This window comes from Rattus norvegicus, chromosome 1, assembly GCF_021556685.1.
Source record: "Rattus norvegicus strain SHRSP/BbbUtx chromosome 1, alternate assembly SHRSP_T2T, whole genome shotgun sequence".
Taxonomy (NCBI): domain Eukaryota; kingdom Metazoa; phylum Chordata; class Mammalia; order Rodentia; family Muridae; genus Rattus; species Rattus norvegicus.
The window spans coordinates 153,175,831-153,191,038 of NC_141534.1; the positions used below are offsets into that span (position 1 = coordinate 153,175,831).

At 38.8% G+C, this 15,208-nt stretch overlaps 1 protein-coding gene across 1 annotated transcript in view; it reads left to right on the plus strand.

Annotated features, from left to right (window-relative positions):
• The window catches only part of LOC148007750 (vomeronasal type-2 receptor 116-like), a 35,497-nt gene extending 21,724 nt beyond the window's left edge, over positions 1–13,773 (plus strand). The window contains exons 6-7 of the mRNA XM_087603686.1: positions 4,962–5,885; positions 13,304–13,773. Of these exons, the coding sequence (XP_087459812.1) occupies positions 4,962–5,885; positions 13,304–13,773 (1,394 nt within the window). The remainder of the gene's footprint in view (positions 1–4,961; positions 5,886–13,303) is intronic.
• Positions 13,774–15,208: the final 1,435 nt, after the last annotated feature.

Sequence of the window (15,208 nt, forward strand, 5' to 3'; positions counted from 1 at the left end):
ATTTAAGTTTTTTTTTATCTTTATTAATTTGAGTATTTCTTATTTGCATTTCGATCCCCTTCCTGGTTTCTGGACCAACATCCCCCTAACCCCTCCCCCTCCCCTTCTATATAGGCTTCCCCTCCCCATCCTACCCCCATTACCACCCTCCCAGCAACAATCACGTTCACTAGGTATTCAGTATTGGCAGGACCAAGGGCTTCCCCTTCAACTGGTGCTCTTATAATGCTATTCATTGCTACCTATGAGGTTGTAGCCCAGGGTCAGTCCATGTATAGTCTTTGGGTAGTGGCTTAGTCCCTGGAAGCTCTGGTTGGTTGGCATTGTTGTTCATATAGGGTATTGAGCCCCTTCAAGCTCTTTCAGTCCTTTCTCTGATTCCTTCAATGGGGGGTCCCGTTCTCAGTTCAGTGGTTTGCTGCTGGCATTCGCCTATGTATTTGTGGTATTCTGGCTGTGTCTCTCAGAGAAATCTACATCTGGTTCCTGTCAGCCTGCACTTCTTTGCTTCATCCATCTTATCAAGTTGGGTGGCTGTATAAGTATGGGCCACATGTGGGGCAGGCTCTGAATAAGTGTTCCTTCTGCCTCTGTTCTAAACTTTGCCTCCCTATTCCCTGTCAAGGGTATTCTTGTTCCCCTTTTAAAGAAGGAGTGAAGCATTCACATTTTGGTCATACTTCTTGAGTTTCATGTGTTCTGTGCATCTAGGGTAATTCAAGCATTTAGACTAATATCCACTTATCAATGAGTACATTCCATGTGTGTTTTTCTGTGATTTAGTTACCTCACTCAGGATGACATTTTCCAGTTCTACCCATTTGCCTATGAATTTCATAAAGTCATTTTTTTGATAGCTGAGTAATATTCAATTGTGTAGATGTACCACATTTTCTATATCCATTCCTCTGTTGAAGGGCATCTGAATTCTTTCCAGCTTCTGGCTATTATAAATAAGGCTGCGATGAACATAGTGGAGCATGTGTCTTTGTTTTATGTTGGGGCATCTTTGGGTATGTGCCCAAGAGAGCTATAGCTGGGTCCTCAGGTAGTTCAATGTCCAATTTTCTGAGGAAACTCCAGACTGATTTCCAGAATGGTTTTACCAGTCTGCAATCCCACCAACAATGGAGGAGTGTCCTTCTTTCTCAACGTCCTCGCCAGCATTTGCTGTCACTTGAGTTTTTGATTTTAGCCATTCTCAATGGTGTGAGGTGAAATCTCAGGGTTGTTTTGATTTGCATTTCCCTTATGACTAAAGATGTTAAACATTTCTTCAGGTTTTTCTCAGCCATTCAGGATTCCTCCTCTGTGAATTCTTTGTTTAGCTCTGAACCCCATTTTTAATAGGGTTATTTGCCTCCCTGCACCCTAACTTCTTGAGTTCTTCCTATATTTTGGATATAAGCCCTCTATCTGTTGTAGGATAGGTAAAGATCTTTTCCCAATCTGTTGGTTGTCGTTTTGTCCTAACCACAATGTCCTTTGCCTTACAGAAGCTTTGCAGTTTTATGAGATCCCATTTGTTGATTCTTTATCTTAGAGCATAAGCCATTGGTGTTTTGTTCAGGAAGTGGCTGGGTATAAAATAAACTCAAATAAATCAGTAGCCTTCCTCTTCATAAAAGAGAAACAAGCCGAGAAAGAAATTAGGAAAATAACACCCTTCATAATAGTCCTAAATAATATAAAATACCTCAGTGTGACTTTAACCAAGCAAATAAAAGATCTGTATGGTAAGAACTTCAAACCTCTGAAGAAAGAAATTGAAGAAGACCTCAGAAGATGGGAAGATCTCCCATGCTCATGGATTGGCAGGATTAATATAGTAAAAATGGACATTTTACCAAAAGCGATCTACAGATTCAATGCAATCCCCATCAAAATACCAATCCAATTCTTCAGTGAGTTAGACAGAACAATTTGCAAATTCATCTGGAATAACAAAAATACCCAGGATAGCTAAAACTATCCTCAACAATAAAAGGACTTCTCGGGGAATCACTCTATCCCTGAACTCAAGCAGTATTACAGAGCAATAGTGATAAAAACTGCATGGTATTGGTACAGAGACAGACAGATAGACAAGTGGAATAGTATTGAAAACACAGAAATGAACCCACACACCTATGGTCACTTGATTTTTGACAAAGGAGCCAAAACCATCCAATGGAAAAAAGATAGCATTTTCAGCAAATGGTGCTGGCTCAACTGGAGGTCAACATGTAGAAGAATGCAGATCAATCCATGCTTATCACCCTGTACAAAGCTTAAGTCCAGGTGGATCAAGGACCTCAGCCTAACACCAGATACACTCAAAATAATCGAAGAAAAATTGGGGAAGCATCTTGAACACATGGGCACTGGAGAAAATTTCCTGAACATAACACCAATGGCTTATGCTCTAATCTCATTTGAGTTTTTGATCTTACTCATTCTGATTGGTGTGTGGTAGAGTCTCAGGGTCATTTTGATTTGCATTTCCCTGATGACTAAGAACTTTGAGCATTTCTTTAAGTGCTTCTAGGGCATTCAAGATTCCTCTGTTGTAAAATCTTTATTCAGCTCTCTACCCCATTTTTTTTAAATTGGGATATTAATTCTTTGGAGGTTAGCTTTATGAGTTCTCTGTGTATTTTGCATATTAGCCCTCAATTAGAAATAGGGTAAGTGAAGTTGGTTTTTATGTTGTTGTTGTTGTTTCTTTTTTCTTTTTCTTTTTTCTTTTTTTTTTTTACAATCAGTAGGTTGTCAATTCCTCCTGACAGTGTCTTTTGTGTTACAAAAGCTTTTCAGTTTCATTAGGTCCTATTTGTAAATTCTTGATCTTTGAACCTGAATCATTGCTGTACTCATCAAGATTTCCCCCTGTGCCAATGAGTTCGAGAATATTTTGCAAATTTTTCTATTAAATTTAGTATATCTGGTGTTAGGCTGAGGTCCTTGATCCACTTAGACTTGAGCTATCTGCAAAGTGATAAATAAGTTTCTATTTTCATTCTTCTTTGTAGAGACCACCAGTTAGACCAGCATCATTTATTATAGATGCTTTATTATTTCCACTCTCTTTTTTGATCCTTGGTTAAATATCAAATATCTGTAGGTGTATGGGTTTACTTCTGATACTTTGAATGCATTCCATTGATCAACCTGCCTGTTTCTGTTTCAATCCCCTGTAGTTTTTGCCACCATTTGCTCAGTAGTACAGCCTGAGGTCAAGAAAGTTGATTTCCACTAGATGCTCATTGATTGCTAAGAATCATTTTGGCTGCCCTGGGTTTTTGTTTTTCCATGTGAAGTTGAAATTTTCTCTTTCCATGCCTGTGAAAAATTGTGTTGGAGTTTTGATGGCGATTGCTTTTAATCTATAGATTGCTTTTGATAAGATGGCCATTTTTTTCTATGTTAACCCTACTATTGCATGAGTAGAGGTGATCTTTTCATCTTGAGGGCTTCCTTTGTTTTTCTCAGAGTTCAGAAGTTCCCATTGTAGCGATGTTTTACTTGCTGGGAAAGAGTTATACCAAGATATTTTGTATTATTTTTGGTTATCATAAATGATAAGGTTTCATAATTTCTTTCTCAGACTGATGTTTGTATAAAGAAGGCTTCTGATTTGTTTGTGTTAATTTTTTATCCTGCCTCTTTGCTGAAGTTGTTCATCAACTGTAAGAGTTCTCTGATGAAATTTTGTGGGTCAAGTATATGTAACTATATAATTCAGATACTACTGCTTAGAAAAATCAAAACAGAAACACATATTGAACACAAATGTACATCTTTCAATGCAGAGACTCAGTACTTTGAAAGTGCAACACTATTCATGTTGATCTATTAGCTTAATTTGATTTTAAAAACTGGATAAACTATTGTGTAATCTATATGTATAAAAGTTGATGGAATCTCAAAAACCTCCACCTACCACATTCTGACAAGTTTATTTTTGAGGCATTTACCATTATTTACTGCATGGAATTTCTTAGTTCATACTATAGAAATAGGAGTACTGTATAGAAAAATCTTACGTAAGTAAGTAAAATTGACAGATATTGTACCCTACTACAATTTACACATTGAAAAATAAAACAGAATGTAATATTCTGAGAAACAGAGAATTTAGGTGATGATTTTTCCTGTTGTCTCTTCCTCCCTTGACATTAACAGTCCTTTGTTATGATATGCTTATATTGAAGACTATAGTATGATTATATTTTTTCTATCCCTGTCTTTCCTAAAAAAATCCAAAAGACTCCTCATAAATCTTTTTCAAATTTATGGCATTTTTATTAAGTGCTCTTACACATACATACACAAACAGACATACACACATGCACAAACACACACAATAATTGATATTTTTTTCTCAGGGGAATACAATTTTACTCACTCTTCATATTCTCTCATTTTCTGTAGTTTTCTAAGATAGAACATTACGTGATGTGCCTTCCCTTTCCCAACGTGTCGTTTTCGGTTTTGTTTTCTATCAGATCAGGCTTAGAAACCACTAAGGTGAAAGGTTTTTGGGTACTAGTTATGATCTTTCTAAAAATTACACACTCATTAAAACTCTCTGGCTCACTAGCTTGTACACTTTTCAAACCATTTCTTTTGCAATTTTTAGCCTTAAATGAGGGATTAACTTTGTGGATATATCCATTGGACTGAACCCCAGAACTTTAAATTTTTATTGACTATGATTTTCTCTAACAATGTTACTTTCAAATATAGGTAGTCATAATAAATGTTAAAGATTATGTTTGTATTGTTAAGAACAAATGTTTAGAAAATAGTTTGAGATTAAATTGATAATTAGGGTCCTATTTTATAAAGTTTCCATACTTATGTTTGCACCTAACACGACATGTAATGCTAATTGAGTTATGATTTTCTAAAGTATAAGTTAAGTGGATCTAGTGATTATTATAGAAAAATTAAATCTGATACTACCCTTACTATACTAGACATGGATCAATGTGTGAAGTGTCCAGAGGATGAGTATGCCAACACAGATAAAACTCACTGTCTCAAAAAAGTTGTGACCTTTTTGGATTATGAAGACCCCTTGGGAATGACTCTGGCTGGTTTGGCTCTATGGTTCTCTGCTCTTACAGCTATTGTACTCGGTGTCTTCTTGAAACACAGAGACAATCCCATAGTAAAAGCCAATAATGAAACTCTCAGTTATGTCCTACTCGTCTCCCTCATATTTTGTTTTACCTGTTCCTTGCTCTACATTGGTCATCCCAGTATGGCCAGTTGCATCCTGCAGCAGACCACATTTGCCATCGTTTTCAGTGTTGCTGCTTCTACTGTCTTGGCCAAGACAATTACTGTAGTTCTGGCATTTAGAATCACTCTTCCAGGAAGGAGACTTAGGTGGCTGCTGCTTTCAGGGGCACCTAACTACATCATTCCTTTGTGCACCATGATCCAAATTATTCTCTGTGGAATCTGGCTGGGAACATCTCCTCCATTTGTTGATGCTGATGTACACATGGTACATGGACACATAATCATTGTTTGCAACAAAGGTTCAGTGATTGCCTTCTACTGTGTCCTGGGATACATGGGCTCACTTGCTTTATCAAGTTTCACTGTAGCTTTCTTAGCCAGGAATCTGCCTGACACATTCAATGAAGCCAAGCTCCTGACATTCAGCATGTTGGTATTCTGCAGTGTCTGGATCACCTTCCTCCCTGTCTACCACAGTACCAAAGGCAAGGCTATGGTTGCAGTGGAGGTCTTCTGTATTTTGACCTCCAGTGCAGGGTTGCTTCTTTGCATATTTGTCCCAAAGTGCTACATTATTCTGTTGAAACCACAAATAAATTCTTTTCATAATTTTAGGAAAATGTGTGCTAAAGCTACAAAAATACCAATTGAATGTAACTCTTTAGTACACAAAATATAGACACATGACTACCATACTGCTTTCTATGTACTATATCACCTTTTGAGTTTCTACCTTTGAGTTTCTAAAATAGGTATAAAGCAAGCTGTACCATAAAGATCTAATATATGAACTGGACATTAATATACTGGATCAAACTTTGTAATAAAGCTTTCAACATTAAATCTTCTGATATTTGAAAAATTTTACTTTGTTATGCAAATTATTTCATTTGATTCCTATTTTCCAATTAAAAATTGGGTATTATTTTTAAATTTCATGAAAAAATATTACCATGTGGATTCTATATATAGATAGCATTTTATAACAAAACCTATGGCTTGACCTAGTACTGCAAAGAAATCTATAAAACATAATTAAATAATATTCTATGTGGGGTGGTATCCCACGACTTGGTATGATAAGAATAACTAGATACGTTCAAAGGAGGATGCATAAATCTCACTCAGACTAGGAGAAAGTTTGAAGCAATAAACTTTTGTTGAACCCAGATAACAGAATAACTCAGGCCAGAGGAAAACCTTTTACATAAGCCAATATGCATAAATTCACATAAATTCCTATAACATTCATGCAGGCATATTTGTACATTTCTGGTCACAGTAGTTGGGTCACTCTTCATACATTGTTACAATTACATAAATACACTAACATCCATACATATACGTGCATTTGGAGCAAATGATCAAGCAAGATTGAAGAAAGAACTCACTGTTTCTGAAATAAAAATGAACTCCAAACTTAATTCCGTAGAGAAAGAAAAATCTTCTACATATTTAATGCTAAATGAATTAAACACAGATTTTTAATAAGAAAGCTTTGCTCCTTTTTATAAAACTAACTCTGCCTTGTTATTAGGAAAAGATCTGTTCCATCCCATGGTAAAAATAAGACTGATTATCAGAAGGGAAACTAATAGCAGTCCTACTATAAAGGAGCTTAATAATCAATGAGGTATTTTTAGGAAATCTTAAAGGATCATCATAAAGAAATGCCATGACAGCTATTTGTCTATATAGCAGTAATACAAGAAAATATATCTTCATAGATTTGAAGAAAGCTGAAATAAAGGGTGAGAAAATACCTAGCGATTGTCATACATGCTTAACAATAATAAGAATAAAGATATTAATGGCAGGAGTATTTTTTAAATTGATTTTTGTCTGGGCCTTGCCAAAGAGAGCAAGTCTGTCTTGCATTATTAAACACTGAGGCAGACCGTTTCAGGAACATCATCTGTTTGTTATTAGCTTGTCCTATAATGGCTCCTGACAATGGTTTTAACACCTAGTTCTGGCATAAAAGGAAAAGGAGTAATAGCTTTTACTGTTTCAGGGTCTCCCCTTGTCAAGAGGTTAAAGGAAGACAAGAAACTCCTAGCACTAACAGGTTTATTCTATAAAGTTATATGGCCTCACAAATTGTCCTTTTTCACCACATAGCCTAATTTTTGGATTTATTTATCTCCTTTATTATTTCTTATTATCTAAGTACCCATAGAGTCACAAGATATTTGGAAATATGATTATATTTGTTTGGCTTTGCAATGTTTTCACAAACTTATATCACTCTGTTTTTAGCAACATGTCATTTGTACAATAAATAATTTTCCCCTATTCCATACAGGACCTGCAGTCATTCCTCCTATTCTTCATTAAGAGTCAACAAGCTCCATTCACTGTTTGGCTGTGGGTTTCTGCATCTATCTATGTCAACTGCTTGTGTAAAGCCTATAGAAAGGCAGCCAGTCTAGACTCCTGTCTGCCAGAATAACAGTGTATCATGAATAGTGCCAGAGAGTGGTGTATAACAATGTTATGGATCTCAAGTTGGGCCAGTTTTTGGTTGCCCATCCTCTCAGACCATCCTCAATCCCTGAAATTTTTCAGACAGGATCAATTTTGGGTTGAATGATTTCTGGGTGATTTGATGACCATTTGGTTCCACTGAATTTCCTGGCCGGCTACTGAAGGTTGCTTAGAAATGGTCCATATTCAGAAAGTTGTGAATCAAAATCTCACCATTAATTCTTGGGGAATTCTTTTTTATTACATATATTGCTGTATTTACATTTTAAATATTATTTCCTTTCCCAGTTTCCTGTCCACAAGCCCCCTCCAGTCCCCTTTAATGCCCCCCACTGGTCCCTTCCCTGGGAATCCAACCTTGGCAAGACGAAGGACTTCCCCTTCCACTGGTGCCCCAACAAGATGATTCTCTGGTACGTATGCAGTTGGCACCCTGGGTCAGTCCATGTACACTCTTTTGGTAGTGGTTTAGTCCCTGGAAGCTCTGGTTGGTTGGTATTGTTGTTCTTATGGGGTTGCAAGCTCCTTAAACTCTTTCGATGCTTCCTCTAATTCCCCTCAAGGGTTCTTGTTCTCAGTTCAGTGGTTAGCTGCTAGCATTGACCTCTATATTGGACATGCTGTAGAGGTGTATCTCAGGAGAGATCTATATCTGGTGCCATTCAGCATGCATTTTTTAGCTTCATCAATCTTATCTAATTTTGGTGGCTATATACATATGGGCCACATGTGGAATAGGTTCTAAATGGCCATTCCCTCAGTCACTGCCCTAAACTTTGCTTACACATCCTCTCCTATGGGTTTTTTACCTTTTAAGAAGGAGTGGGAGCATCCACATTTTGGTCATCCTTCTTCTTGAGCTTTCTGTGGTCTGTGGATTGCATCTTGGGTATTATGAGCTCTGGGGCTAATATCCACATGTCGATGAGTGCATACCAAGTGTGTTTTTCTGTGATTGGGTTACCTCACTAAGGATGATATTTTTACTTCATTCCATTGGCCTATGAATTTCATGAAGTCATTGTTTTTGATAGCTGAGCTGTAATCCATTGTGTAGATATACCACATTTTTTTAATCCATTCCTCTGTTGAAGGACATCTGTGTTTACTCCAGTTTTTCGTTATAATAAGTAGGGCTGCTAAGAACATGGTAGAGCATGTGGCTTTGTTGTATGTTGGAGCATCATTTGGGTATATGCCCAGGAGATGTATAGCTGAATCCTCAGGTAATGTAATGTCCAACTTTCTGAGGAACCTCCAGACTGATTTCCAGAGTGGTTGTACCAGTTTGCAGTCCCACCAACAATGGAGGAGTGTTCCTCTTTCTCCACATCCTCACCACCAGCTGCTGCCACCTGAGTTTTTTATCTTAGGATTCTGATTTTTGTAAGGTGGAATATCATGGTTGTTTGGATTTGCATTTCCCTGATGACTAAAGATGTTGAACATTTCTTTAAGTGCTTTATGGCCATTCATCATTCCCCAGCAGAGAATGTTTTGTTTATCTCTGTACCCTATTTTAAATAAGTTTATTTGGCTCTCTAGAGTCTACCTTCTTGCATACTTTGTATATTTTGGATATTAGCCCTCTATCCAATGTAGGATTGGTAAAGATCTTTTCCCAATCTGTTGGTTGCCATTTTGTCCCAATGACAGTGTCTTTTGCCTTACAGATGCTTTAAAGTTTTTATGAGGTCCCATTTGTCAATTCTTGATCTTAGAGCATAAGTCATTGGTGTTTTGTTGAGGAAATTTTCCCCAGTGTCTATGTGTTTGAGATTTTTCCCCACTTTTTCTTCTATTAGTTTAAATGTATCTAGTTTGAGGTGGAGGTCCTTGACCCACTTGGGCTTAAACTTTGTACAGGGTGATATGTCAGCAGCTTGTGTGCAGCCTACAGAAGAGCAACCATGCTAGACTCCTGTCTGTTATAATAGCAGTGTATTTTGAACAGTGCCAGAGATTGGTGCTTGCTCATGGTATGGATCTCAAGTTGGGCCAGTATTTGGTTGCCCATTTCCTCAGAACATCCCTATATTTCTGCATTTTTTCCAACAGGATATATTTTGGGTTGAATGATTTGTGGGTAATTTGTTGACTCTTTGGTTCCACTGAAGCTCCTGGCCATCTACTGAAGGTGGCTTGTAAATGGCATATTCAGAAAGCTGTGAATCATAATCATACCCATTGATTCTTGGGGACCTGCCTTATCCAAGGTCTGTCACATCCTGAAGATTTCTTTTACTTCCTCACCCCTGTCAGTTTCATAGTACCATTCATTCTCATGGCCACCTGGCCATATCTTCATTTTCTCCCCACACCTGATCATGAGCTCCTTCAAATAACCTTCATATCACTTCTCCCACCCAGTTTCTTCTATTCAATTTCCTGTTACGACTATTTATTTTTCCTTCTAGGTAATATTGAAGCATCCTAATTTGTGACTTCATTTTTACTTGTCCTCTTTGGGTTTCTGGGCTGCAGCAAGGTCATCCTGTGTTTTATGACTAATATCCACATATATGTTAGTACATAACAAGCATGTCCTTTTATTACTGAGCTGCCTTACTCTGGATGATATTCTCAAGTTCCATCCATCTGCCATCCATCCAAAATTCATCATGTCTTGATTTAATGACTGAATATTATTATATTTTATAGATATACAATATTTCTTTTCACATTCTTCAGTTGAGGACCATCTAGGTTGTTTCCAGGTTTCTGGTATTATGAATGAATCTAAAATGAAAATATTTGAGCAAGTGTATTTGTGAGATGGTGGTGCATATTTTGGTTATAAGCCCAGGAGTGGTATGGCTGGCTCTTGAGGTAGAGCTATTCCCAATTTTCTAAGAAACCACTAAATAGATTTCTCAAGTGGTTTTACAAGTTGTCACTTTTCCAGAAACAGAGAAGTGTTCCCCTTGTTCTACATCCTTCCTGATATGTACTACCTCTTGAGGGTTTAACCTGAACCATAATGACAGGTATATGATAGAACATCTGACTGTTTTCATATCCATTTCCGGATGCATTAGGAATTTGAACATTTCTTTAAGTGATTCTTGGCCATTGGACACTTCTCTTTTTATTCTTCTGTTTATCTCTTTGGCTTATTTATTTATTTATTTATTTATATTGTGATTTCTTTATACACTTTCAATAGTAGCTTCTTGTCAGGTATAAGGTTTTTGAAGATCCTTTCCCAGTCTACAGGCTGACACTTTGTTCTACTGGTAATGTCAAATGGCCTACAGAAACTTTTGAGTTTCATGAGGTCACATTTATCAGTTGATTTTGGAGACTGAGCCATTCGTGTAATATTCAGGCAATTGCCTCCTGTACAAATACATTCCAGGCTATTTCCCAGTGTCTTTTCTATGACATTTAGTGTGTCCAGTTTTATGTTGAGGTCCTTGATCTACTTAGACTTGAGTTTTATTCAACTTGATAAGTAATAGATCTATTTTCATTCTTCTACATGTAGACATCCAGTTAAATCAGCAACATTTATTGACGATGCTTTCTTTTTCCATTATGTGTCTTATTTATCAAAAATCAAGTGTACATAGTTTATGTGTTATTTGGGGGGTTCCATTCAATTGCATTTATCAATATATCTGTTTCTGCCAATAATGTGCAGTTTTTAACACTACTGCTCTGTATGACTGCTTGAGGTCAGGGATGGTGATTCCTCTCTGAAGTCGTTTATTGTTCAGGACCGTTTTAACTATTCAGGGGTCTTCTGTTGTGCCATATGAGAAATCTTCTTTCAATGTCAATTTAAAAATTGTTCAAATTTTGATGTGGAGTGAGTGCACTATGTATGTAGAATGCTTTCGGTATGATGGCCATTCTTCACTATGGTAATCTTACCTATCTATGAGCATGGGCAATCTTTCCATCTTCTCATATCTTCTTAAGTTTCTGTGGCAACTTTAATTTCTTGTCAGACATAGTTTTCTCTTGCTTTTTTAGAGTTACAGCAAGATATTTTAGATTATTTGTGGCTATTGTTAAGGGCATTCTTTCTGTAATTTCTTTCTGAGCCCATTTATCATTTGTTTAATGGAGGGCCATATTTTTGTTAATTTTATATCTAGCCACTTTGATGAAGATGTTCATCAGTTATAAGAGTTCTATGGTAGAACCTTTGAGGTAATTTATGTATAATATCATAGCACCCACAAATGGAAATTCTTTCACTTCTTCCTTTCCATTTTGTATGTACTTAATCTCTTTTAGTTGTCCTTTTTCACTGCTTAGAAAGTTATGCACTGTATTGCATAGATAGGAAGACAATGGTCGGCTATATATTGTCTCTCATTTTAGTAAAATTGCTATAAATTTCTCTTCATTTAATTTTGTGGGGAGCAGGTGTGGTGGCAGTCCCAAGATGGTGCCCGGAACTGCAGCTAAGTCTTATGACTAGCATCTGATTTCCTCACACACCTGAAACTAGCCACGTCCATTGTGAGAGCTGCTCAGGCACACCATGATGCAAGATCAGGCTATGTGATGTGGACCTATAAACTGAGATTACGCAGTCTGGACTGAGGAGGCAGAGTTGAGGAAGGATATAAGGGAGTGTACTCAGGGGATGAGAGGGAGAGAGAAGAAAAGAAAAAAAAATTCCTGTTGCATGCTGTAAGGTTCCTGAATAAACTGCTTTGAGAAGAACACTGTGGTGTCGCTCCTTTCTGTGGGTCGGAGACAGAAGCGACAAGTGGTGGCCTGTACGAGGAACCTTCTCCTTTGTTCAGAATTCATCGCAGTCAGGGCAGCTACCTGGTAAGTTCCCAGGTAAGTGGGATGAGAAAAGCTCTCGGATTTAGACTATAAGGTTCCCGGTTTTGGGACAAGTCAAAAACCTCTTGGATTGAGACTATAAATTTCCCGGTTTTGGAACAAGTCGCACCAAGCACAATGGGGAACTCAACCTCAGCTCAGACAGTTCGCCAAGCCCTCAAGAATTTGTTAAAAGTGAAAGGAGGGCTGGGGATTTAGCTCAGTGGTAGAGCGCTTACCTAGGAAGCGCAAAGCCCTGGGTTCGGTCCCCAGCTCCAAAAAAAAGAACCAAAAAAAAAAAAAAAAGAAAGAAAGTGAAAGGAATTGGGCTAAAGAAAGAAATAGTAGAGAATTTTTTAAAAGCAGTGGACCAGGTAGCTCCATGGTTTCTGGTGACAGGACATCTTATGATGCCCAGTTGGAAAAAATTAGGGAAGGATTTGAGATTTGCCAAGGAGCAGGGGGTTTTACCAAAAGGAGTGCTGCCAGTGTGGAAATTAGAGAAAAATTGCATAGGGGATGAGGAAAGGTGTGGCACAGAGCTCCAAAAGGAAAATGATGACCTAAATCAAGTTAGGGAGGAACGTTCTCAAAAATTAGAGACCGAAGGAAATTCTAGCGAGGGGGAAAATGTGAGGAGATGATCTGGAAAACATTGCTGACAGCTTAGAGAAAGTGAAACTAAAGGTAGAACCGTCGGCTCTGGGGCTGCCTCATCAGCCTCCGTATGCTCTGAGTGGGGCAGAGGGACTTAGCTTACACCTGGGAATCTGGAGAGTTTTTTGCATTACTGCAGCCATTGTTACTGTTATAGCAGTTTCTGCCACCGCAGCCATTGCTGCGGCCATATCCCTTACCTCCGTAGTACAGACTGCGGCAGCTGTAAGTAATCTATCCACAGGTGTTGCAGAAGCTTTAGATGTTCAGGGTAATATTAATAGTCAGTTGAAAGTGGGAATTTTGCTGCTGTATCAAAGGGTCGATTTGCTCCAGCAACAAGAGGATATTATGATGGAGTTAATGCAATTGGGTTGTGAGTGGAAATATTCAGGATTGTATGTCACCTCCATACCATTTGTGAATGTCATTAGTGCTGCTCAGATATCCCGTAATATATCTCAGTATCTTACAGGAATTTGGTCTCAACACTTTGATGGACTAGTTCATGAATTGAGACTAGTTCAGGAATTGAGACAATCCATCATCCATATCAACTCCACTCGAGTGGACAGTCACTGTGGACGTGGTGGGAAAGGGGAAGTTTAAAGGTGTCGGCCAGAGCTACCGGATCGCAAAGTCTGCTGCAGCAGGAAGAGCCCTCCGCAGCCTCAAAGCTAACCAGCCTCTGGTCCTAACAGCTGAAGCTTGTGTGGCAAGGCAGTGGACCAGAACCATAGCAGCACACCACAAAGGATGATTCAAGCTGACACAGAGCATATCCTTAGCTAGAGGACTGGCTGATTAGATTGCCACCGTTGCCTCATGGCTGAAAGAATGGGCTGGACTTGCTGGACTTGCCCTATGCCTGATTCTTACTAGCATCCTGGCCTTTTGGTGCATGTGCTGTATACAGTTTCATCAGCACAGAACTCAAGCCTTAATGATACAGACTTTTTGCAGCGGTGGAGATGGGACAGTCTCCTCAAGTGTGGCTTGGCTTGCTAGAGAAGTAGTCAATGGCAGGTAAGATTCCCTGGGCATGTCACCAACCTAAGCCAGGGATCAAACCTAAGCTATTTGTCTCCAGATGATGGGTAAGGAGCATTGCTGCAGGGGGCAACCTAAGACAGGCATTCTCTCTGCCAAAAACATAAAGAAGGGGGAGATGTGGGCAGCGGGTGTGGCAGCAGTCCCAAGATGGTACCCGGGACTGCAGCTAAGTCTCATGACTAGCACCTGACTTCCTCACACACCTGAAACTAGCCACATCCATTGTGAAAGCTGCTCAGGCACACCATGATGCAAGATCAGGCCTTGTGACATGGACCTATGAACTGAGATTATGCAGTCTGGACTGAGGAGGCAGAGTTGAGGGAGGATATAAGGGAGTGTGCTCGGGGGATGAGAGGGAGAGAGAAGAAAAGAAAAGAAAGAGTCCTGCTTGCATGCTGTAAGGTTCCTGAATAAACTGCTTTGAGAAGAATGCTGTGGTGTCACACCTTTCTGTGGGTCGGAGACAGAAGCGACATAATTTGATATTGGATATTGGCTTGTATGTTGCACTTATTATGCTTAGACATGTAGATTATTTCACTGTTCTCTCTAATACTTTTTTATTGGATGCTTTCTTTATATTTCAGATTTTATTCCCTGTTCTGGCTTCTCGTCCATAAACCCTATGTCACACCCCTCTTCTCCTATGAGGTATTCCCACATCCAACCACCCACCACTTCCCACCGCCCTGCCCTGACATTCTCCTACACTGTGGGAGTCCAGCCTTGGTGGGACCAAAGGCTTCTCCTATTGGTGCATAACAAGGCCATCCTATGGTACATATGCAGCTGGAGTCATGTGTCTGTCCATATATATGCTTTCAATGGAGGTTTAGTCCCTAGGAGCTCTGGTTGAGTGGTATTGTTGTTCTTATGGTGTTGCAAACCCTGTTAGCTTCTTCAATTCTTTCTCTAAGCCCTCTAATGAGGACTCTGTTCTCAGTTCAATGGTTAGCTGCCAGCATTTGCCTCTGTATTTGTCATTCTC